Source organism: Salmo salar, chromosome 18 (assembly GCF_965601325.2).
Source record: "Salmo salar chromosome 18, fSalSal1, whole genome shotgun sequence".
NCBI classification, from domain to species: domain Eukaryota; kingdom Metazoa; phylum Chordata; class Actinopteri; order Salmoniformes; family Salmonidae; genus Salmo; species Salmo salar.
The window spans coordinates 90,886,513-90,909,745 of NC_138308.1; the positions used below are offsets into that span (position 1 = coordinate 90,886,513).

The 23,233-nt window shown below is 44.7% G+C and overlaps 2 protein-coding genes across 2 annotated transcripts; one reads left to right on the forward strand and one right to left on the reverse strand.

The window, feature by feature from the left end:
- Window positions 1-3,790: 3,790 nt before the first annotated feature.
- ccnb3 (cyclin B3) lies at window positions 3,791-17,099 on the reverse strand. Its single transcript, NM_001140296.1, is given in 11 exon segments — window positions 3,791-4,573; window positions 7,236-7,366; window positions 7,759-7,908; window positions 11,045-11,200; window positions 11,377-11,514; window positions 11,657-11,848; window positions 13,593-13,704; window positions 14,169-14,284; window positions 15,551-15,634; window positions 16,070-16,206; window positions 17,027-17,099. Coding segments are annotated over 10 exon segments (1,230 nt in total). The 5' UTR covers window positions 16,154-16,206; window positions 17,027-17,099; the 3' UTR covers window positions 3,791-4,506.
- A 652-nt stretch (window positions 17,100-17,751) lies between these two features.
- LOC106578045 (uncharacterized) lies at window positions 17,752-23,007 on the forward strand. Its single transcript, XM_014156600.3, has 2 exons — window positions 17,752-18,012; window positions 20,984-23,007. The coding sequence occupies exons 1-2, from the start codon at window positions 17,935-17,937 to the stop codon at window positions 21,851-21,853; spliced, it is 948 nt and encodes a 315-aa protein (XP_014012075.3). The 5' UTR covers window positions 17,752-17,934; the 3' UTR covers window positions 21,854-23,007.
- The last annotated feature ends 226 nt before the right edge of the window (window positions 23,008-23,233 follow it).

The following is a 23,233-nucleotide window of genomic DNA, read 5'->3' on the forward strand; positions in this document are numbered from 1 at the left end:
AAACAACAGTTTTCAGCTGTGCTAACATAATTGCAAAAGGGTTTTCTAATGATCAATTAGCCTTTTAAAATGATAAACTTGGATTAGCTAACACAAATGTGCCATTGGAACACAGGAGTGATGGTTGCTGATAATGGGCCTCTGTAGATATTCCATAAAAAAAAACAGCCGTTTCCAGCTACAGTAGTAATTTACAACATGAACAATGTCTACACTGTATTTTCGGATCAATTTGATGTTATTTGAACTTCTTAGGGCTAGGCTCTTTTTTTTCTTCACTTCCTGTCTGAATGACGTGTCCAGAGTAAGCTGCCTGTAGCTCAGGCCCTGAAGCCAGGATATGCATATAATTGGTACCATTGGAAAGAAAGCACTTTGAAGTTTGTAGAAATGTTAAAATAATGTAGGAGAATATAACACCCAAACCAAATAATTGTGAGAGATAGTGGTGTGTGTGGACATGTTTATCTACCCCACAAGAATAGTAAACAAACAATGTGAACAACTGGGGACATTTTGTTAGTCCCCACAATGTCAAATTCTATTTGTGTTTGTACTGTGGACACAGAGGTTTAATGATATTTCAAAAGGTCATATTAAAACTGCATGGCGATTGACAAAAGACCAGGACCCTATTGGCTCTGACTCACACACATGAATCTTACTCTTTCCATATTCATATAGTGATTTGATTGGTGGGTTGTTGACTAGGGGCAGTGGGGGCCTGGAGGACAGATCATTTGATATATTCCTCTTTCCTTGTTTCCTCCTAAGGAGAGGTTGCCCTTTCCTGACCAGGGAATGCTAACATATCAATGGAGCCAGACTACTGAACACATACACACAAACACACAAAGATGCACACAGACTGCACAAATCACAATTCTATGTCAGAACAGATAAGTACTTAGAACTCAGAATCAACTTCCTGGGACGTAAACAATCTACTCCCATCATCCAATCAATATCTCTGATTATGTCTACCTTGCTACAATGATAGTTCTCACTTATAGATTGTAATCAGCTAGTGTGTGTGTGTAGAAATTGGTTCGATATATAGTAGGTCAATGGACTCACTGGGCTATCAATCACTTTAATTGATCCGTGGGGAGGAGGAACAGAGGAGAGGAGGAACAGAGGAGCGGAGGAACAGAAGAGGAGAAATAAAGAAGATGAGGAACAGAGGAGAGGAGGAACAGAAGAGAGGAGGAACAGAAGAGAGGAGGAACAGAAGAGAGGAGGAACAGAAGAGGAGAAATAAAGAAGAGGAGGAGGAACAGAGGAGAGATGAACAGAGGAGGAGGAACAGAGGAGAGATGAACAGAGGAGGAACAGAGGAGATGAACAGAGGAGAGATGAAGAGGAGAGGAGGAATAAAGAGGAACAGAGGAGATGAAGAGGAGGAACAGAGAGAGGAGGAATAAAGAGGAACAGGAGAGGAATAAAGAAGAGGAGGAACAGAGGGAGGAGGAATTAAGAAAAGGAGGAACAGAGGAGAGGAATTAAGAAAAGGAGGAACAGAGGAGAGGAACAGAGGAGTGTGTGTTGCTAGTACTGCAGAGGAAACAAACTATACTGAATAAAAAATAAAACGCAACATGTAAAGTGTTGGTCCCATGTTTCATGAGCTGAAATAAAACATCCCAGAAATGTTCCATACGCACAAAAAGCTTATTTGTCTTAAACAGTGGTTCTCACGGATAGATTATAATCAGCTAGTCACTGTGTGTGTGTGTGTGTGTGTGTGTGTGTACATTACACAGGTGCACCTTGTGCTGGGGGGACAATAAATGGCTATTCTAAAATGTGCAGTTTTGTCACACAACACAATGCCACAGATGTTTCAAATTTTGAGGGAGTGTGCAAAATGGCATGCTGACTGCAAGAATGTTCACCAGAGTTGTTGCCGGAGAATTTGTTAATTTCTTTACCATAAGCTGCCTCCAACATTGTTTTAGAGAATTTGGCAGTACATCCAACCCGCCTCACAACCGCAGACCATGTGTAACCACGCCAACCCAGGACCTCCACATCCGGCTTCTTCACCTGCAGCATTGTCTGAGATCAGCCACCCGAACAGCTGATGAAACTGAAGAGTATTTCTGTCTGTAATAAAGCCCTTTTAAGGGGAAAAACACATTCTGATTTGCGGGGCTTGGCTCCCCAGTGGGTGGGCCTATGCCCTCCCAGACCCACTCTTGGCTCCCCAGTGGGTGGGCCTATGCCCTCCCAGACCCACTCTTGGCTCCCCAGTGGGTGGGCCTATGCCCTCCCAGACCCACTCTTGGCTCCCCAGTGGGTGGGCCTATGCCCTCCCAGACCCACTCTTGGCTCCCCAGTGGGTGGGCCTATGCCCTCCCAGACCCACTCTTGGCTCCCCAGTGGGTGGGCCTATGCCCTCCCAGACCCACTCTTGGCTCCCCAGTGGGTGGGCCTATGCCCTCCCAGACCCACTCTTGGCTCCCCAGTGGGTGGGCCTATGCCCTCCCAGACCCACTCTTGGCTCCCCAGTGGGTGGGCCTATGCCCTCCCAGACCCACTCATGTCCATGAAATCCATAGATTAGGTCCTAATTCATTTATTTCAATTGACTGATTTCCTTATAGGAACTGTAACTCAGTAAAATCGTGTTTTATATTTTTGTTCATTAATGTAGACAGTCGGACTCTGCAGAACTATTACAACCTGTTAAACTATGCTAGTCAGACAGCTCAATAAAAACAGCCAGGGACGATTCATTTTCATAAAGTCAGTTATCATCCTTCTGTTGTCAAAGTACAGGTGTAGAGATAGCAGGGAGAGCTTTGGGCCAGTGACGGTCACTGGTTGAGTCCCTGAGCAGGCAAGGTGGAAAAGTATTCCGTCCTGCCCTTGAGTTCAAGCCCAGCCAATCAGAATGAACAACTGCTCCCTGGATGCCGATGACGTGGATTAAGGCAGCCCGCCGCACCTCTCTGAATCAGAGGCATTGGGTTAAATGCATTCAGTTGTACTATTGACTAGGTGTCCCTAAAATTGTGAAGCTCCACTGCCACCTACTGGCCCAATGGGTGTACTACATCCCGAAAAGGAAACAGCGGTCAGATGTCATGGTCCCTTGAAAGATCTCAATTACCTCCCAAGTCCTCTCTCCTTCTCAAACCCCATTGGATGAGGTCAGAGTGGTGTCTGGCTTTCTCCACCAATGGGTTGAGGAGAGAGAACGAGGAGTACACAATTGAGCTCTCATTGATCCAAATATGGGAAGCATCTCAATTACATATCCTTGCTTCCTTCTCAAAACCCATTGGATGAAAAAGGGTCAGGAAGTGAGGAATCAAGGAAATGCATTTGAGAGTCTGGTGTTCCCACAGTAAACCAATCCCAGCTCTGCGTCTAGGGACAACTTTTATCCAGAGCCCACTGAATGGTGTATTCTCAGTCAGCCTTAACACAATGTATAATAACTATATGCTTACCCCTCCATCATACAAGCCAATCCATTCAGCTTTACTTAAATTAAAAAGGACAATCAGCAGGTACCACATCCATTTAGACATGTACCTATTGATTGTCGAAGAAAAAAAAAACTCTATTTATTTCATCTGTCATACCCCATCAGAACCCAAAATAAGCTTGTTTTTACAAAATAAATAATCATGGCTGGTCAGCGTATGAATTTCAGTTATTACATTTCTCCAGCCTTTAACTGAAACCGTAAACAAAAGCGATGTGATTTGTTGCAAGTTGCAATGGACTTCTCCATGCAAGTAAGTATCACACCTTAGAGTAAGGACTGAAAACCAACATGTTTTATAAACAATAAAACAGGATTTATTTAATTTTCAGAGGTCTGAGCCATTTAAAAATAGCATAACAGTAAAATCCTCTTTGTTCAAAATGTTAAAAGACTTTATACATGAGACACACTGTACAACATAAAATCCATTTTGGGAGGCAGACAGACCTGGAGAGGTAACGAGTAGGATGCAGGCTTCTGTTCCAGCACCAGTCCAACACACCTGCTTCCGCTAATCAAGGTCCTGATGAGAGGCCGATTAGTAGAATAAAGTGGTGTGTATATTGGAGCAGGGCTGGAGCAAAACCTTGATAACTCCGACAGACAGCCATCGTTTATACCGATAAAGAACACTGTTACCGTGGGTTACACAACAACATCAAATGGTCAATGATATTAACAGTAAATCAATTTACTTTTTTCCCTCTCACTACACAAAAATACCTCCAACTTTCAGATTACCCTTCAAACAACACTTGTATAAAATGTTTAAACATGTTTTTTTCTTAAAGTGTAAAAACAGATACAAAATACAACATGAACAAGTAAAAAAAAAGCATTGCTGCTGAAAAAAATAAAGAATTCTACGCTTGATTATAAAACAGAACAGATGCCATCCCTTCATTATAAAAAATTAACAGTGATATATATATAAATATTACAATATATATATACACAGCGTCTCCTTAGAATATGTACATATTCTCCCACCAACCAGTTTCTCTGGGTCACTGCAACGCCCTCTCCAACGTCTCCAGGTCCACCGTCGGAATTGTCGCGACTTCAAAGAAAACCCTGATGGCAAAGAAGAAGAAGTCTCCATTGACTAATCTCCCCCCCCACCACGTTGCCATGTGCTGTTACAATAGAAACCTACGCAAATGCTGTCACCAAGTGTAGGCGTATGCTTTCAGTAGGAGTCAGCCCACTAAGGAACAATTGACACCAGCGCCACCATGGAAGTGACTGCAACAAGGTGTGGAAAGACGAGGGATGGCGGCCTGCCAATGGAACGTTGGCTCCTTGCACATCACCCTCCGTCCACCTGGCTTGTCAATATCCACTGTGTGTCCATTCCATCACTTCTCCACCTCATTCATTACCTCCAGCACCAGAACAGTGTCTACATACGTAAAACCAGTGTGTTTCTATGGGGTAGGATTCAAAGAAAAACTGTGATATTCAAAAACCTGAAACAAGTTTAGTCAGAGGGACGCTATTTTCTTGCTCGTCACGAATCACTGTCTTTAAAAAATATGTTTTACCTTTTGATGATGTCAGAAACAACTTGATTTTCTTTCTTCAATGTAAAAATGCACCATTTTAACATACAGTTGAAGTCAGAAGTTTACATAAACTTAGGTTAGAGTCATTAAAACTCATTTTTTCAACCACTCCACAAATTTCTTGTTAACAAACTAGTTTTGGCAAGTCGGTGAGGACATCTACTTTGTGCATGACACAAGTAAATTTTCCAACAATTGTTTACAGACAGATTAATTCACTGTATCACAATTCCAGTGGGTCAGAAGTTTACATACACTAAGTTGACTGTGCCTTTAAACAGCTTGGAAAGTTCCAGAAAATGATGTCATGGCTTAAGAAGCTTCTGATTGAGTCAAATTATGTCAATTAGCCTATTGGAGGTGTACCTGTGGATGTATTTCAAGGCCCATCTTCAAACTCAGTGCCTCTGTGCTTGACATCATGGGAAAATCAAAAGAAATCAGCCAAGACCTCAGAAAGAAAATTGAAGACCACAAGTCTGGTTCATCCTTAGGAGCAATTTCCAAACGCCTGAAGGTACCACGTTCATCTGTACCAATAATAGTACGCAAGTATAAACACCATGGGACCACGCAGCCGTCATACCGCTCAGGAAGGAGACGCGTTCTGTCTCCTAGAGATTAATGTACTTTGGTGCGAAAATCAATCCCAGAACAACAGCAAAGGACCTTGTGAAGATGCTGGATAAAACAGGCACAAAAGTATCTATATCCACAGTAAAACGAGTCCTATATCGACATAACCTGAAAGGCCGCTCAGCAAGAAAGAAGCCACTGCTCCAAAACTGCCATAAGAAAAAGCCAGACTACGGTTTGCAACTGCACATGGGGACAAAGATCGTACTTTTTGGAGGAATGTCCTCTGGTCTGATGAAACAAAAATAGAAGTGTTTGGCCATAATGACTGTCCTGTTTGGAGGAAAAAGGGTGAGGCGTGCAAGCTGACCACCACCATCCCAACCGTGAAGCATGGGAGTGGCAGCATCATGTTGTAGGGGTGCTTTGCTGCAGGAGGGACTGGTGCACTTCACAAAATAGATGGCATCATGAGGCAGGAAAGTTATGTGGATATATTGAAGCAACATCAAGACAGTCAGGAAGTTAAAGATTGGTCGCAAATGGGTCTTCCAAATGGACAATGACCCCAAGCATACTTCCAAAGTTGTAGCAAAATGGCTTAAGGACACCAAAGTCAAGGTATTGGAATGGCCATCACAAAGCCCTGACCTCAATCTCATAGAGCATTTGTGGGCAGAACTGAAAAAGCGTGTGCGTGCAAGGAGGCCTACAAACCTGACTCAGTTACACCAGCTCTGTCAGGACGAATGGGCCAAAATTCACCCAACTTATTGTGGGAAGCTTGTGGAAGGCTACCCAAAACATTTGACCCAAGTTAAACAATTTAAAGGCAATGCTACCAAATACTAATTGAGTGTATGTAAACTTCTGACCCACTGGGAATGTGATGAAAGAAATAAAAACTGAAATAAATCATTCTCTCTACTATTATTCTGACATTTCACATTCTTAAAATAAAGTGGTGATCCTAACTGACCTAAGACAGGGAATTTCTACTAGGATTAAATGTCAGGAGTTGTGAAAAACTGAGTTTAAAATGCAGTTGGCTAAGGTGTATGTAAACTTCCGACTTCAACTGTATATAGACACTGGAAATGTGCGATAATGAACATGAAAGTGGTATAATTTAGAATGGTCCACACATGCAGTCGTAACAGCGCCTCTTCCTCCTCAGAAGGTTAAAGGTTTGGTATGAGCCCTCAAATCCTTGACTGGGTAAGGACAAAATGTCAATATATTCCAACTTCAACTACATTTGATTTGTGCTCCATGAACTTCAGTAGCCATTTTAGTTCCAAGTACAAACTACTTCAAACACAGCTCATATTTTTTGTATTTGACAAATGATTAAAAAGATAAATAGATATCCATCTATCTATTGCATTTATGCAGTCACTATTCATACCTTATTTTGAACGTAAGCAAAGCCTGGGAGCTAAGGTTAAGCTGACGGACAGTACACTTACTTGTGAGAGTACTATAATACCTCGTTTACACAGTACACTTACTTGTGAGAGTACTAGAATACCTAGTTTACACAGTACACTTACTTGTGAGAGTACTAGAATACCTAGTTTACACAGTACACTTACTTGTGAGAGTACTTGCTCCGGACGGCCAGGAGTTTGTCGTCTGGCGGGGAGGTGAGCATGGAATGGAGCCTCCGGACAACAGGTACCAGCTCTGACACACCGTACCCAGAGTGGAAAACCAGGATGGGGGACTACAGGACAGAGGTGTGGGTGATTAAATACAGACTATGAAGTATTACCATGTACTCTGTACCAACTATGGGGGACTGGAGAGGGAGGAGGGGGACAGTAATATGTCAGACAAGGCATTGAAGAACCAGGGTACGTTTTCAGACTATAACAGGTATCGGCTCATTGAGAATGGGATGTGTAATAAAGTCTAAGGGGGAGCAGAAAGTGGAGACAGAACGGCACAGAAACACTTGAGTGGACAAAACATTAGGAACACCTGATTTTTTGCATTACAGACGGACCAGGTGAATCCAGGTGAAAGCTATGAACCCTTATTGATGTCACCTGTTAAATCCACTTCAATCAGTGTAGATGAGGAGGAGGAAACGTGTGTGTGTGTGTAGAAGCTCACCCATCCTCCCAGCTCCTTGGTGACTAGAGCCAGCAGCAGACAGGCTGAGGCCAGTAATGATCCTCTCTCTGGGACCAGATCCATCTCCTGAAGACTCAGCTCACACACATACCGGGCCAGGGTTAGAGTTTCCATACTGGCACTCACACACTGGAGAGAGAGAGAGAGGGAACACACACATACCGGGCCAGGGTTAGTTTCCATACTGGCATTCACACACACTGGAGACAGATGGTGAGAAAGAGACATGGAGAGAGAGAGACATGGAGAGAGAGAGACATGGAATTCACACATGCTGCAGACAAGAGGATAAACATGCATAAGGGTTGCACATTTGGGGAATATTCAGAGGTGGAAACTTTCCGAGGGAATTAACAGAAATATGCAAATTAATATTAATACCATTTAAAATGTAGTTTTTTTTGCATTGGATATATTTATCATATGGAGACGAACATAAGGTAAAAGGTGTATCATAAGTAGACTGTTACAAATGATTAAATCCTTCCAATAGTTTTATTTCCATTTAGATACAAATGAACCTTTAAATGAGTTGACTCTTCACATGGGATGATTTCACTGAACTACTAAAGTGAATATCGAATGATCCATCGCGTCGCCCAAAAACATTTTCAACATACATCTGTAAAATGATAGTCTAGAAACTAAAGCTTGGGTTGTCTTCCTCTCATGTCTTCTCCCTGGACCTCCTCAATGTCCACCTGTAGAACACCAGACTCTGAGGCCTCATCTTCACTGTCCAACCTTGTTGACGATGGCTCGTTGTCAGGCTCAAAAAGCCTCACATTTGCCCAGATGGCCACCAATTTTTCAACCCTTGTATTGGTCAGCTTGTTGCGTGCTTTGGTGTGTGTGTTCCCAAACAAGGACCAGTTGTGCTCTGAGGCGGCTGATGTTGGTGGGATTTGGAGGATGATGGAGGCAACAGTGAAAAGAGCCTGAGATCCACAAAGTCCCTTCCACCAGGTGGCTGATGAGATATGTTGGCATGACTGCCATATTGCATCTCCATCCCAGAGCCCTTGCTTGGAAGTGTACTTCACCAGACTGCCAAGAACCTTGCCCTCATCCAGGCCAAGGTGGCGAGACATGGTAGTGATGACACCATAGGCCTTGTTGATCTCTGCACCAGACAGGATGCTCTTGCCAGCATACTTGGGGTCCAACATGTACACTGCGGCGTGTATGGGCTTCAGGCAGAAGTCTTCCCGCTTTTTGATGCATTTCAGAACTGCAGTTTCTTCTGCTTGGAGCAACAGTGAAGTGGGCAGGGCAGTACGGATTTCTTCTCTTACATCTGCAAGCAGAGTCTGAACATCAGACAGGATGGCATTGTCTCCCTCAATCTGTGCAATGGTTACTGCGATAGGTTTCAGGAGTTTCAGGCTGCTTTCCACTCTCTCCTAAAATACATCATCCAGGAGGATACTCTTGATGGGGCTGTCCATATCGGCAGAATGTGATATGGGCATTTCTTGGACTCCTTCCCCTCCAGGAGACTGTCAATCATGATGACAACACCACCCCAACAGGTGTTGCCGGGCAGCTTCAGTGGTGCTCTTATTCTTCTCACTTTACATTGCAGATGAGCTGGCGGCTGTCTGAAAGCAGAGACCGGTGTGTGTTGTCCCTTGTGTCTGTGCTCTTGTAGAATACTGGTTGAGGGGTGGAGATGATGTAGTTAATTATTCCTTGAGGAGGACCATGATCTGTTGCTATCGATAAGGTGTCTGATTCATCATTTTCACCTCCAATAGAAGTAGAGGGACTTCTGCCAGAGGTTGCTTGTTGTGAGCGCTGAGGGAACTTTATGCACTGGGCCAGATGATTCTACATCTTTGTTGTTGCATTCTTCACATATGATTTGGCACAGTATTTGCAAACGTACACAGCTTTTCCTTCTACTTTAGCTGCAGTGAAATGTCTCCAAACATCAGATAGTTCCCGTGGCATTTTCCTGTAAAGATTAGAAGACAAAAACATTTTTTGTAAAAAAAATACAATTCCACGTACAGATAAAGTTATAGTAAACAACTCCTTTGTAAGATAAATATTTTAAAAATGAAACATGTATGGAAACAGGTGAATTAACACTCAGTTAGAAAGCTCAAGCAAGCTAAAACCCACATGGTAGCAAAAACTAACTAGTAGAAATTGTTAACAAGTTATACAATTATTTAAATCACTGCTGTAGGCTACTATTTACTAGTTAACAAAAAGATCATGTCAAAATATATTCACCCCACCCAGTATTGTAATCAAAACTTACCAGAAAGCATGTAGTCCTTGGCTCAGACAGTGTAGTAGTGTGGGCTCAATAGCATCTCATTAGTGTGCAAGATCTTGAGAATCAGCTGTACATGTGATGGAAGAATGCACTGTGCATGCAGAGGGTTACGATTCCATTGAATTGGGGATAGTTTAACCAAAATATGCCACAAGACCTAGAATTGCCTTGTGTACCCCACGAAAAAGGTTCACTGTTATAAGATAACTTCTGATGAATTAAAGCAAAATTGCCAGGCTTAACTTCACATGGAAAATGTATAGAAATTTACCGGAAGGTTTCTGACCCTTTGCAACCCTAAACATACATCCAACTCACAGGAGGTTGACAGCACCTTAATGGGGGAGGACGAGCTCATAGTCATGGCTGGAATGGTAACGAACTCAAACACATGGTTTCCATACGTTTGATTCCATTCTACATAGGCAGAGACACTCTCACACCCTATAGAAAGGGGTCTCTCACACCCTATAGAAAGGGGTCTCTCACACCCTATAGAAAGGGGTCTCTCACACCCTATAGAAAGGGGTCTCTCACACACACGTGCAGGGTTTTTTCTGCATAGAAAAGTATTGGGCGGGCCGCCTATGACCAAACAGTGTGTAAGAAAAACACAGTAACCTAGAACCAGATATAAAGTATGGAGAAAATATAATGCCTGTTTAAATAAGATCTTTGAGCACTTAACAATCAACAGAATAAAAGCTAGATAGCCAGAATCTAAAATGTAAAACATTTTTGCATTCAGGGGTGTTTATGGCATGGGGCCCCCCATTCATTTTGATATGTTTGATTCACTCACTCAAATAGCATAAAATGTGTCGAATTGCAGGAAATTTGCTTCGAAAACAGCGACATTTTGTCGCTGTGGTCAACAGGAGGGCCTCTAAATATGTTCAGTTGGCCATCGCACTATTGGCCACACCGCCGCCACACCCACCAGCGTAGCCTCATTTTGACCCAGGAAAAACCCTGTACCTTGGCATATCGCCTGAGGAAGCGGTAGGAGACGGGGATGTTGATGTCGAACCCCAGCGCCTGCAGGATGCTCGTCTCCATAGCAATAACCTCCTCCCTCTTGTACGCATCATCACAGACGTACAGGAAGTCATCCACACAGGGCGGACAGCGCTCCTGACGGAGGGAGAGAGAAAGGATGGTGGGTTAAGAGGAAGAGTATTACACAAACAGAAAGAGGAGAGCCCAAATGAGAGGACAACTCTCATTTGGGCACAATGAGCCTGTCTCCCCCCACCCTCCATCCCTCACCTCTCCTACCGTTAACCGGAGAAGTGCTCAATATCCCTCACCTCAAACTTGGATGCTATGAGCATGGCTGTAGAGCCTATAAGCTGTAGATTTTCTCTGTTGACCGGAGCAGTGGACAGGAAGTGGTCCAACACCTTCACAGCCAGGTACAGAGTCTCATGGTTCAGCTCAAAGTTCTCCTGGAAACACAGAGTAAACACACACTTTCTCCAGTACACAACGAACCACAGTGTCTCATCTTCACTCCTAGTTTAATTGTCTGTACTACGGACATACGGCGTTGTAGTGTTATTATAGTAGCAAGTATACTGGTTTCCGGACCTGCACCTCGACCAGCCAGTCCACCAGGATGGCCCTCATCCCAGCGTTCAGACTGGGCTGGATGGACATATAGTCAGACAGGATGAACTTCTCCTCTCTGGCCTTGAGGTAGTCAAATATTTCCTTGGCGTACTGAGGAGTCAGAGTGGGGTCATCCTGGTGCTGGGTGTCTATATCAAACTCCTCAGGGATCTGAGAGGGAAGGAGAGGGACAGAGGGGGGGAGGGAAGGAGAGGGACAGAGGGGGGGAGGGAAGGAGAGGGACAGAGGGGGGGAGGGAAGGAGAGGGACAGAGGGAGGGAAGGAGAGGGACAGAGGGAGGGAAGGAGAGGGACAGAGGGAGGGAAGAGTGATATTTAGGTGCAGTACAAAACAGCTGTACAGAACAGTGCTAGACAATGCCAAAGTGAGTTCCATAGAACTATTCCTGACTGTCCCCATGTACAGTACCAGTCAAAAGGTTGGACCTACTCATTCCAGGGTTTATTTTTACTATTTTCTATATTGTAGAATGACAACACTATGAAATAACATATGGAATCACGTAGTAAAATGTAAAAAAAAAAAAGGGTTAAATCAAAATATATATTTTATATTCTTTAAAGTAGCCACCCTTTGCCTTGATGACAACTTTGCAGACTTGGCATTCTCTCAACCAGCTTCATGAGGAATGCTTTTCCAACAGTCTTGAAGGAGTTCCCACATATGCTGAGCACTTGTTGGCTGCTTTTCCTTCACTCTGCAGTCCAACTCATCTCAAACCATCTCAATTGGGTTTAGGTCAGGTGATTGTGGAGGCTAGGTCATCTGATGCAGCACTCCATCACTCCAGTGATTGGTCAAATAGCCCTTACATAGCCTGGAGGTGTGTTGGGTCATTGTTCTCTTTAAAAACAAATGATAGTGTCACTAAGCTCAAACCAGATGCGATGGCGATTTGCTGCAGAATACTGTGGTAGCCATGCTGGCTACGTGTGCCTTGAATTCTAAATAAGTCAGACAGTGTCACTAGCAAAGCACCCCCACACCATCACACCTCCTCCTCCATGCTTCACGGTCGGAGCCACACATGCAGAGATCATCCGTTCCCCTACTCCGCGTCTGACAAAGACACGACGGTTGGGGCGCATCAGACCAAAGGACAGGTTTCCACCGGTGTAATGTCCATTGCTCGTGTTTCTTGGCCCAAGCAAGTCTTCTTAGTAGTGTCCTTTAGTAGTGGTTTCTTTGCAGCAATTCAACCATGAAGTCCGGTCTTAAAGTAATGGACTGTTGTTTCTCTTTGCTTATTTGAGCTGTTCTTGCCATAATGTGGACTTGGTCTTTTACCATCTTCTGTATACTCCCCCTACCTTGTAACAAGTGATTGGCACAAACGGATTTGGAAGGAAATAAATTCCACAAATGACCTAGTAACAAGGCATACCTGTTAACTGAAATGCATTCCAGGTGACTACCTCATGAAGCTGGTTGAGAGAATGCCAAGAGTGTGCAAAGCTGTCAAGGCAAAAAGTGGCTACTTTCAAGAATCTCAAATATATTTTGATGGTTTAACACTTGTGGTTACTACACGACTTCCATGTGTTATTTCATAGTTTTGATGTCTTCACTGTTATTCTACAATGTAGAAATCAGTAAAAATAAAGAAAAACCCTGGAATAAGAAGGTGTCCAAACTTTTGACTGGTACTGTAGATCCCACTGATGTGACAATAGTCTGTGGTGCTCCATTAGCCTACCTGGGGTGCTCCATTAGCCTACCTGGGGTGCTCCATTAGCCTACCTGGGGTGCTCCATTAGCCTACCTGGGGTGCTCCATTAGCCTACCTGGGGTGCTCCATTAGCCTACCTGGGGTGCTCCATTAGCCTACCTGGGGTGCTCCATTAGCCTACCTGGGGTGCTCCATTAGCCTACCTGGGGTGCTCCATTAGCCTACCTGGGGTCTCTGGAGGTGGGGGGGCAACTCTCTAGGTGGAACAGCCTCCTGCACCACAAGCTCTTCAGCTGGGGTCTCCTCCTCCCCCCTCTCTGAGCTCACCGATTCAGACCTGGAGAGGGGAACGGGTAGGAATAGGGTGAAGTGTTTAGCTTTCACATTTTAGTCATTTAGCAGATGTTCTGATCCAGAGCAACAGTCCGTCTCTATATATAGCAGTCACTGCAAGCAAAACGTCCCTCAGTAAAAGGCAGAGAAAGTTAATGTTTTGATGTGGAATGTTATGAATCTATTGTATTGATGAACTCAAAAAAAGAGGACAAACTCCTACCGTATCACAATAAGAGATGAGTGATCAAGGACTTCAGTATCAGGATAGGCATATTTCAATGCCCCCATAACAAGCGTCATAAACATATACAATTACTTCATCCCTTTATAATTTGGCCCCCCCTTTCTCTATTCTCTCTCACCTTCACAGAAAAACAACTACACCGTTGTTCACAGCCCATCAAACCTAACGACAGTACAGATGGAGAGAGGTGGTCTGGGGGTCTAGGAAAATGACTGACTTACTTTGTAAGGTTGGCTTCATTCTTGTCTGACACAGTGGTGGTGGCCTTCTTCTTCTGCGTCTTCTTAATAAGGGAGTTCTTCTTGGTACCTGGAAGGCTGATGTGAACATTGTGTGCCTGGAAGCCAAGGAGAGACCAGAGAGTTCAACGCCACAGTCTTTTCATAGTGTGCAGATGAGGCAGAATATTCACTTGTTATAGAGAGGCCTGTGTGTCCCGTTCCTCATACGTTTCACACCAATCCCCTATTGGCATTATATTTGTATTGCCAAGACAGAACTTTTAAGTTCTTGTTTCTCAAGTTGAGATCTACCCCACCATACAACCAACTGCCAAACAAGACCGAAAGTCGGTTTCAGCGCCAGTCTGCAGTGAACACCAGCTCAAAACCCGGTGGAAGACTCTGGTAGAGAGTCACTCCCCGGGGGACCATTCAGACCCTGTTCTGTGGTTTATTCATTTCAAACCAAGACCGTAGAAAACAGTTGCAAAAACTATGAATGCACGATATAGCAAAAATCATATTGGAACCGGACGATATTAGCTTAAAATGCCAAAAGTCGGCCCGGTGTCTAGTTTAACTCCGATGTGCAAAACCGATGTCAAAGCTGACGTGCATACCTATATAATGTAATGACGCCACGAATATAGTGCAACACAGCATTCCTAACCTAGCCCACAATGTCTGCTGTGTGGATCAAGCAGTCAACAAGTGGAGCAGTCATTTGAAAGAGTAAGAACACTTCCGCGAGACAACTCAAAGGCGAAATCCATTCATGCCAGGATAATGGTATTCATTGCCCTTGACAATCAACCGTCCTCTGTCGTGGATGACGTTGTGGATGATGTTGGCTTTCGCCGACTGGTCGAGCCCCGGAACACACTATTTTTCAGATGTTGCCCTACTGGAGTTGCACAGTATAGTGAATCGTACATCTATGAGCGTCACTGCTTTTAGCTTCACGACTGACATTTGGACCAGCGATGTCAGCCCCATGAGCATGCTGAGTCTGACAGCACAGTGGGTCCACGAGGATTTCCTACTGAGGAAAGCCGTATTGCATGCTCAAGAATGTGCTGGTTCTCATACCGCATTGACACCTGCTCAACAAAACCCCACGGTCTGTGTCGGCAGTTAACTTGGAAAAGTACATCATAGTCCATGTACTGCTGTCTTCACCATGCTAGGTACAAGGACCACTACTTCCATACAGACAAGAAAATAGTTTTACGTGAAATGTTAGACATGAACAACAAAAAACGTTTTGCAACGGAAAACAAGTTTGTTGGACAAATTCAGGTTAGTCCCTCCCAGTTGAAATAGGTTGTGTTTGTTCTAGTGAATCCACCCCAGACCGACTGAAAGAGAAAAGACAGACTTACATTGGTGATGTCTACGAAGGCTGTCCTCTTCTTAGGGGCTCCTTGGGGAGAGGAGGACGACCTCTTGACCTGGGGGCCTTCCTCCTAAAACAGAGCCATGTTATTTGATATGGAGCTATGCAATGAAGTGTGATAGCAAGACACCATTGAGGTTAGTTTAGTTCACGCAGGACCAGCGGTTTCATTGAGAGATAAGAGGGGTTAAGTTGACCAGCAGATATCAGACAGAATCAATTTCAAAAAGTTGTGGGGTATGCAATATGCCTTGGCAACACAGGCACATTTTTTTTAAACTAGCTTACCCCAATTGATGTACCTAGATATGCAATAAATATGTTGGCTGGTTAAAAAGCTAGATACAGACCAACAATATAAAAAAGAAAACCGTCAAAGGCAGAGCTGGCCAACGCTCCTCCTGGAGAGCTAGTAAGCAACTGGGTGGTGCAGGTTTTTGTTCCAGCACTACTAGAAAAACACCATCCCTTATCAACAGTGGGAGGCTATTATTAGTCAAATTACCTGATTCTCCATCCCTTTGCCAAGTAATTTGGGTATTTTACTGCCAGCAGTAACATTTGGTTTCTTCCCCCTGGGAAAAGGCATGACTTCAGCTTGGAGTTTTCACCAAATGGGTTCAGACAGTCACTGGTTGTATCCTGCAAGAGAACATACAATTGGAATGCGCAACAAACAAAAAAATGTCAAGGCCTGTTTCTGTGATCTTCAAAGCATAATAGCTTGTTAACTGGAGTTGAGGGAGCGGAGATCGCCTCTGACTCCCAGGATCCTTCAATTCCAAGTCCCTTTAACCAGCTGTGCAAACGTTGTCAAAACACGTTCGTTACGCACCAAAATATGGAGTTTCGCAGTGCAACTATCGTCATTAATGCCGTTCCGCACCATATGTACCTCCCCAAAAAAATCTGAAAATAAAAATCAATAAAAAATAATCATTTTCCTTCCGGATACTGTACTGCTGGATCAGCCGACCTGTGGGCGGCGGTAATGAGTGATTGATTATATTGGAGGTCCAGAAGGTGGATTTGGGCATGTGCACTTCGTCAAAAACAAATAACTTTGATTTAAACTTTTTTTTTCACCATACATACCGTGCACAATGGCAGTAATTACGATAGTTACTCTGCGAAACTCCATATTCTGAAGCGTACTGTAAAGTTACCGATCGTATTTTGACCTTATAAAGCTTGCAGAGCTGGTTAATGGGACTTTGAATAGAAGGACCCTGGGCATCAGATAAAATCTCGCCTCCTCACACCCAGATACTGGTTCAAAAGGCAATATGTTGGTATCACAAGCAGAAAACGTACATTTTGTAGAAGGATCTAACGTTAGTCAGCCTACTGCGCAAAGAGTCCTGCACCCGACCGCACGTGAATTGGACTGGCATGATTTCGAAAGGGTAGCACGCTATCTAGTGAGAAAACTAGCTTCTCCGTCAATGAAACAACATCTTACCTTATCGTATTTTCCGTGCTGTCAAAATTGGTTGCAAAAGTTTCCGAGCGAAAAATACAACATTCAACACGGGTCGAGGCGGTGAGCTAAAACACACTTGTAAGCAAAACCTTTGTCCAAACACCGTGCAGTCGGTGCTGATTGGTTGAAATTCGTCGATAGTTCGCCTATCAGCGCTCTGCTACGATGCCGTTGTTAGGGGGCGGAGTCTTTAGAATTTTCAAACTTCTTGGCAACCAATGGGAGCTCGTCGGTGTTTGCTGACGTTGATGCGTTTTCACAGGAAGTGTTGTAGTTGTTTTTCTTTCTTTCACAAGGCCTAAAAAAAGAACAGTTTCTGGATGCGATTTCATTTGCACATTCTGCACAACGTTAGCAAGCTATAGCTTTACAACTGTCAAAATGTTAAACCCTCTGTCTTGAAACAAGTCTGGTTTTAAAAGAACTGTTAAAACTGTTAAAACAGTCACTCTGCTATTCATATGGTTGGGTTACAAAAAGTCCCTAGGATTCTGTAAACTAAATGGCAGGCCCTATTTTCATTTGCTAGAGTAAAATAAAATGGAATGATATTGTTGATTTTGAAGAAAAAATTGCAACTAACACAACTCTATAACAGGGGTGTCAAACTCATCTTCCTCCAGGGGTACCGCATTCAATCGTCAAGGACGCTCCCTGACTGTCTAGTGATTATTAGTGAACTGGACGGTCAAGAAACAGTATGACTATAGGACCATTATCATTTCTACACAGTTTCCATTTGGTTTTAGTCATTTTAAAGTATATTTTACTCAAACCACCCAAGGGCCAGATTGGACCAACCTTTAATATTTTAATGTATCTCTCTCACTCACACACGCATTCAGGAAGTGACTATAGGTTCACAACAACATATCTATTTCCCCATCATGGCCATTTGCATCCTAGCTACAGCAAACCGGCCTTGTCTTGTCTTGTCTTCTGTTGTCTTTCACAAGAGGAAAATGGTAAGTACAAGTCTAAAGAAACTTTCTTTAGTAAAACTGGTTTCATCTCAATCTCTTTCTTTATTTCCTAACTCTTCTGTACCTCCTGAAACATTTTACATGAAGCTTATAACTTCAAGCTGAACAACAACAGTTTTCATTGTGAGATTGAGAGAATGTGTCCAATTGTCAATGAAATGAGAAAATATGTTCATGCTGTTTCAATCTTTCAAAGCTCAATATGATAGGGCAATACATGTTGGAATATCAATTTCATTATGTACATACACAGCCTCAAACGCACACACACGGACGATAACATCACACACACACACACACACAATAAATATGACAGAATTGGCTTTTGGCTGTCTGGTTCTTATCCTTACAGTCCTCAGGGTACCTTTTGTTAAAGCATGAAGAGTCTACCCTGGCTTTGATAGGGCCAATAGAGATATGAGAGGTGTGCGTGTGTGTGTGTGTGTGTGTGTGTGTGTGTGTGTGTGTGTGTGTGTGTGTGTGTGTGTGTGTGTGTGTGTGTGTGTGTGTGTGTGTGTGTGTGTGTGTGTGTGTGTGTGTGTGTCTGTGTGTGTTTCAAACCAGTGCATCCTTTGATAAGTAATCCAAGACATTGTATAGATATCAAGAGTAAGGGAAATACGACTCCCTAGACATCAAACACCTCAAAGGGAATTTTTTCATTTCTCCTTGTGGTATTTATCTCTGTGTGCCTCTGAAATGGCACCCTATTCCCTACATAGTGCACTACTTTTGAACAGGGCCGGTAGAGTAGTGCACTACTTTTGAACAGGGCCGGTAGAGTAGTGCACTATGTAGGGAATAGGGTGCCATTTAGGGCGTAATATGTGTCTTCCTCCTTATGTTTGAATGTAGTAAGAGATATTCCCGTCTGGGAGGCCAAAGAGATATTCCCGTCTGAGAGGCCAAAGAGATATCCCTGTCTGAGAGGCCAAAGAGATATCCCCGTCTGAGAGGCCAAAGAGATATCCCTGTCTGAGAGGCCAAAGAGATATCCCTGTCTGGGAGGCAAAAGAGATATCCCTGTCTGAGTGGCCAAAGAGATATCCCCGTCTGAGAGGCCAAAGAGATATCCCCGTCTGGGAGGCCAAAGAGATATCCCCGTCTGGGAGGCCAAAGAGATATCCCTGTCTGAGTGGCCAAAGAGATATCCCCGTCTGAGAGGCCAAAGAGATATCCCTGTCTGAGTGGCCAAAGAGATATACCTGTCTGAGAGGGCAAAGAGATATCCCTGTCTGAGTGGCCAAAGAGATATCCCCGTCTGAGAGGCCAAAGAGATATCCCTGTCTGAGAGGCCAAAGAGATATCCCTGTCTGGGAGGCAAAAGAGATATCCCTGTCTGAGTGGCCAAAGAGATATCCCCGTCTGAGAGGCAAAAGAGATATCCCTGTCTGGGAGGCCAAAGAGATATCCGAAAGATATATCTGGCACCCCAATGGTGGAACAAGCTCCCTCACGACGCCAGGACAGCGGAGTCAATCACCACCTTCCGGAGACACCTGAAACCCCACCTCTTTAAGGAATACCTAGGATAGGATAAAGTAATCCTTCTAACCCCCCCCCCCCCCCTTTAAAAGATTTAGATGCACTATTGTAAAGTGGTTGTTCCACTGGATATCATAAGGTGAATGCACCAATTTGTAAGTCGCTCTGGATAAGAGCGTCTGCTAAATGACTTAAATGTAAATGTAAATGTGATATCCCTGTCTGGGAGGCCAAAGAGATATCCCCGTCTGGGAGGCCAAAGAGATATCCCTGTCTGGGAGGCTAAAGAGATATCCGGGGGGGGGGGGGGGTGTGTGTGTGTGTGTGTGTGTGTGTGTGTGTGTGTGTGTGTGTGCGTGCACGGGAATCTGCTCTGTCTGCTGTTACACCCTGTTCCCTATATAGTGCACTAGTTTTAACCAGGGCCCTGTTCCCTATATAGTGCACTAGTTTTGACCAGCGTCTTATGACCCTATATGGAGAAGAGAGTGCCATTTTTGACACAGATTCACCCTTCAGAACCAAACTGATGATTATTGCTATATATTCCGCCGCCGCGCCGCCCGCCCGCCCGCCCGCCCGCCCGCCCGCCACGCCACGCCACAGCCACGCCACAGAACACACAGAACACACAGACACACAGACACACAGAACACACAGACACACAGCCCAGACACACAGCCCAGACACACAGAACACACAGACACACAGAACACACAGAACACACAGACACACAGAACACACAGCCCAGACACACAGACACACAGAACACACAGACACACAGCCCAGACACACAGCCACGACACACAGAACACACAGAACACACAGAACACCACATTCATTTCACACATGGACACAGTTACCGCTTGGAACACCCTGACACTCTGTTGTGAATGATCCTTTATTAACGTCTATTACATCTGCCAAATTATCCAACACACACACACACACAATTCCATCATCTATCAGAACACGTTCTGGGTTCCAGGTCAGTTCCCTGTAATAACATAGAAGAGAATTACAAGCCTGACTGTCAATTCAATTCTGTGTTCTCTCATATACATTTCATTAGACTTTCTCTGGGAGTTACAGAAGGCCATACAGGTTCTCTTTCGTCTTTTGATCTAAATCAAACTGCACTTCCTGTCAGTCTGTCATGTGACTCTCTGACTTCCTGGAACCTTGACAGCTCATGTGGTGATTTGCAGCCTGGCTGTGGGTTTCCAACCAGTGTCTTTTTCACGCACCATGCACACACACATAGGCACACACACATTGACTGTGGTTTCCGTGTGTGTTCCTGGCTTCCACACCTAGTCTGAAGCCAGGAACACACACAGACAACTTAAACATTCAATTATTGTCTTTCCACACACAAATTGAAATAATATAGGTCTATTATAACATAATCATATAATACAAATTGAAACAAACGTGTCTCTTTTGGATTCTCGTTGTTCTCTTATAGGTTCCAACGGAGGCAATGAGTGGGGTCCAGAATGTTCTAGAACCCAGCCAAGACAATGGATGGATCATTCACTGTTTGGCCCACACCATGGCTGAAGATGTAGTACACTCAGCTACATATTACGAGTCCTCATCCATCCGTCTTCCAGTTCAGGAGAGATTGGCTGAGAAGCTAGCCTCTCTGGCCATCATAGCTGCCTTTAAGGAAGCAGTTGGAAGTGAGAGCTTTTGGTCCAACATACCCTCTTCATTCAGCACAAGATCTTTGTCCTATTCCAATGCCAGCTCACCCTCAGATAGAAGGAAGACGGTCCTACACAGTACAAGACAAAGGGAGGTTCATATGGATACAGAGATGAGTGGAAATGGTGAGACACATCAATTCAACGGGACCATCAAGTACCATTCCTCTGGATCCTCCAGCTCCACTCTCCGCCCCTCCAAGGACACCCACTCCTCCGGCGAGGTCAGTTATGAAGAGCGAGGACCCCACGGAAGGAGTGCCAAGCTGATGACGTACGCAGAGGCGATCTCTGATGACATCATCACATGGCTGAACAATAACATAACAAATATTGACGATCTCTGTCTGATATCTGATCAACTGTCTGATAAAATCATCACGTCGTTATTAACTGAGGTGAGGCTGAGGGGGTATGCTGGAAGGCTGGTCTCGGATGCATTCTCCCCGGGTTGGAAAGAGCTAAAGATGGCCTCAGTCCAAGACACCCTGGTTCGACATCCAACCACCAACTATGCAGGAAGGCTGGTCTCCGGTGCACTCTCTCTGGCTAGAGCGGAGCTGAAGAGGGCCTCTCTCCATGACTCCCTATGCTGGAAGGCTGGTCTCCGGTGCACTCTCTCTGGCTAGAGCGGAGCTGAAGAGGGCCTCTCTCCATGACTCCCTATGCTGGAAGGCTGGTCTCCGGTGCACTCTCTCTGGCTAGAGCGGAGCTGAAGAGGGCCTCTCTCCATGACTCCCTATGCTGGAAGGCTGGTCTCCGGTGCACTCTCTCTGGCTAGAGCGGAGCTGAAGAGGGCCTCTCTCCATGACTCCCTATGCTGGAAGGCTGGTCTCCGGTGCACTCTCTCTGGCTAGAGCGGAGCTGAAGAGGGCCTCTCTCCATGACTCCCTATGCTGGAAGGCTGGTCTCCGGTGCACTCTCTCTGGCTAGAGCGGAGCTGAAGAGGGCCTCTCTCCATGACTCCCTATGCTGGAAGGCTGGTCTCCGGTGCACTCTCTCTGGCTAGAGCGGAGCTGAAGAGGGCCTCTCTCCATGACTCCCTATGCTGGAAGGCTGGTCTCCGGTGCACTCTCTCTGGCTAGAGCGGAGCTGAAGAGGGCCTCTCTCCATGACTCCCTATGCTGGAAGGCTGGTCTCCGGTGCACTCTCTCTGGCTAGAGCGGAGCTGAAGAGGGCCTCTCTCCATGACTCCCTATGCTGGAAGGCTGGTCTCCGGTGCACTCTCTCTGGCTAGAGCGGAGCTGAAGAGGGCCTCTCTCCATGACTCCCTGGTTCTCCAACAGGAGCAGAAGGGGAGAGGGGAACCAAGTCCAATGGACAAAAGTTGACCTAACCACATCACTGTCTATCCATATCCCTGTCTAACCACTCCCAGCCAGTCATCCGGCATCCAGCTTGGTTCACCCAAACCCTATGAGTTGAATTCAGATCGGACCCCAACATGACAGCCCACTCTTCATCCCACTCTTCATCCCAGTCACTCCGCTGCTGAGTGCTTGACCTAAGCTGTGGTGAGGTGTTGTGACATAAGATACATTTTAGACTACAAATGCCATGATCGTATGCTATCCATTTGTTTGTCTTTTTGTATGTTCTTTGTATGCCATTTTTTGAAATATTTGAGTTAACCAATGATATTAGGCCATACTTGGCCATGATTACAAACACCTGTGTGTCTCTTGACACTATATAAATGACTCATCTCGCAGTGTTTGTGATGATACCCTGATGAAGACAGCTTCGCTGTCGAAACGTTGGTGATTAAAATTTTTGCATCTGAGCTCTTAGAGTGTGCGGCTTTCCTTTATTTTCTAGTGTTCTACTCCGCTAGCCAGCACCTCGCCTTTAAAGGTGTGCGTTTCTTTTTTCTAGATTGTTGTGACATAAGCGACAGGGCCCCTGGCCACTAAGTAGCTCCGACCCATTTTAGATTTTTTTGTATGTTAAAACTGCAAAATGTCTCTACTCCCCATGGCCAAATGTGTAGAATTTCAGGAAATTAATTT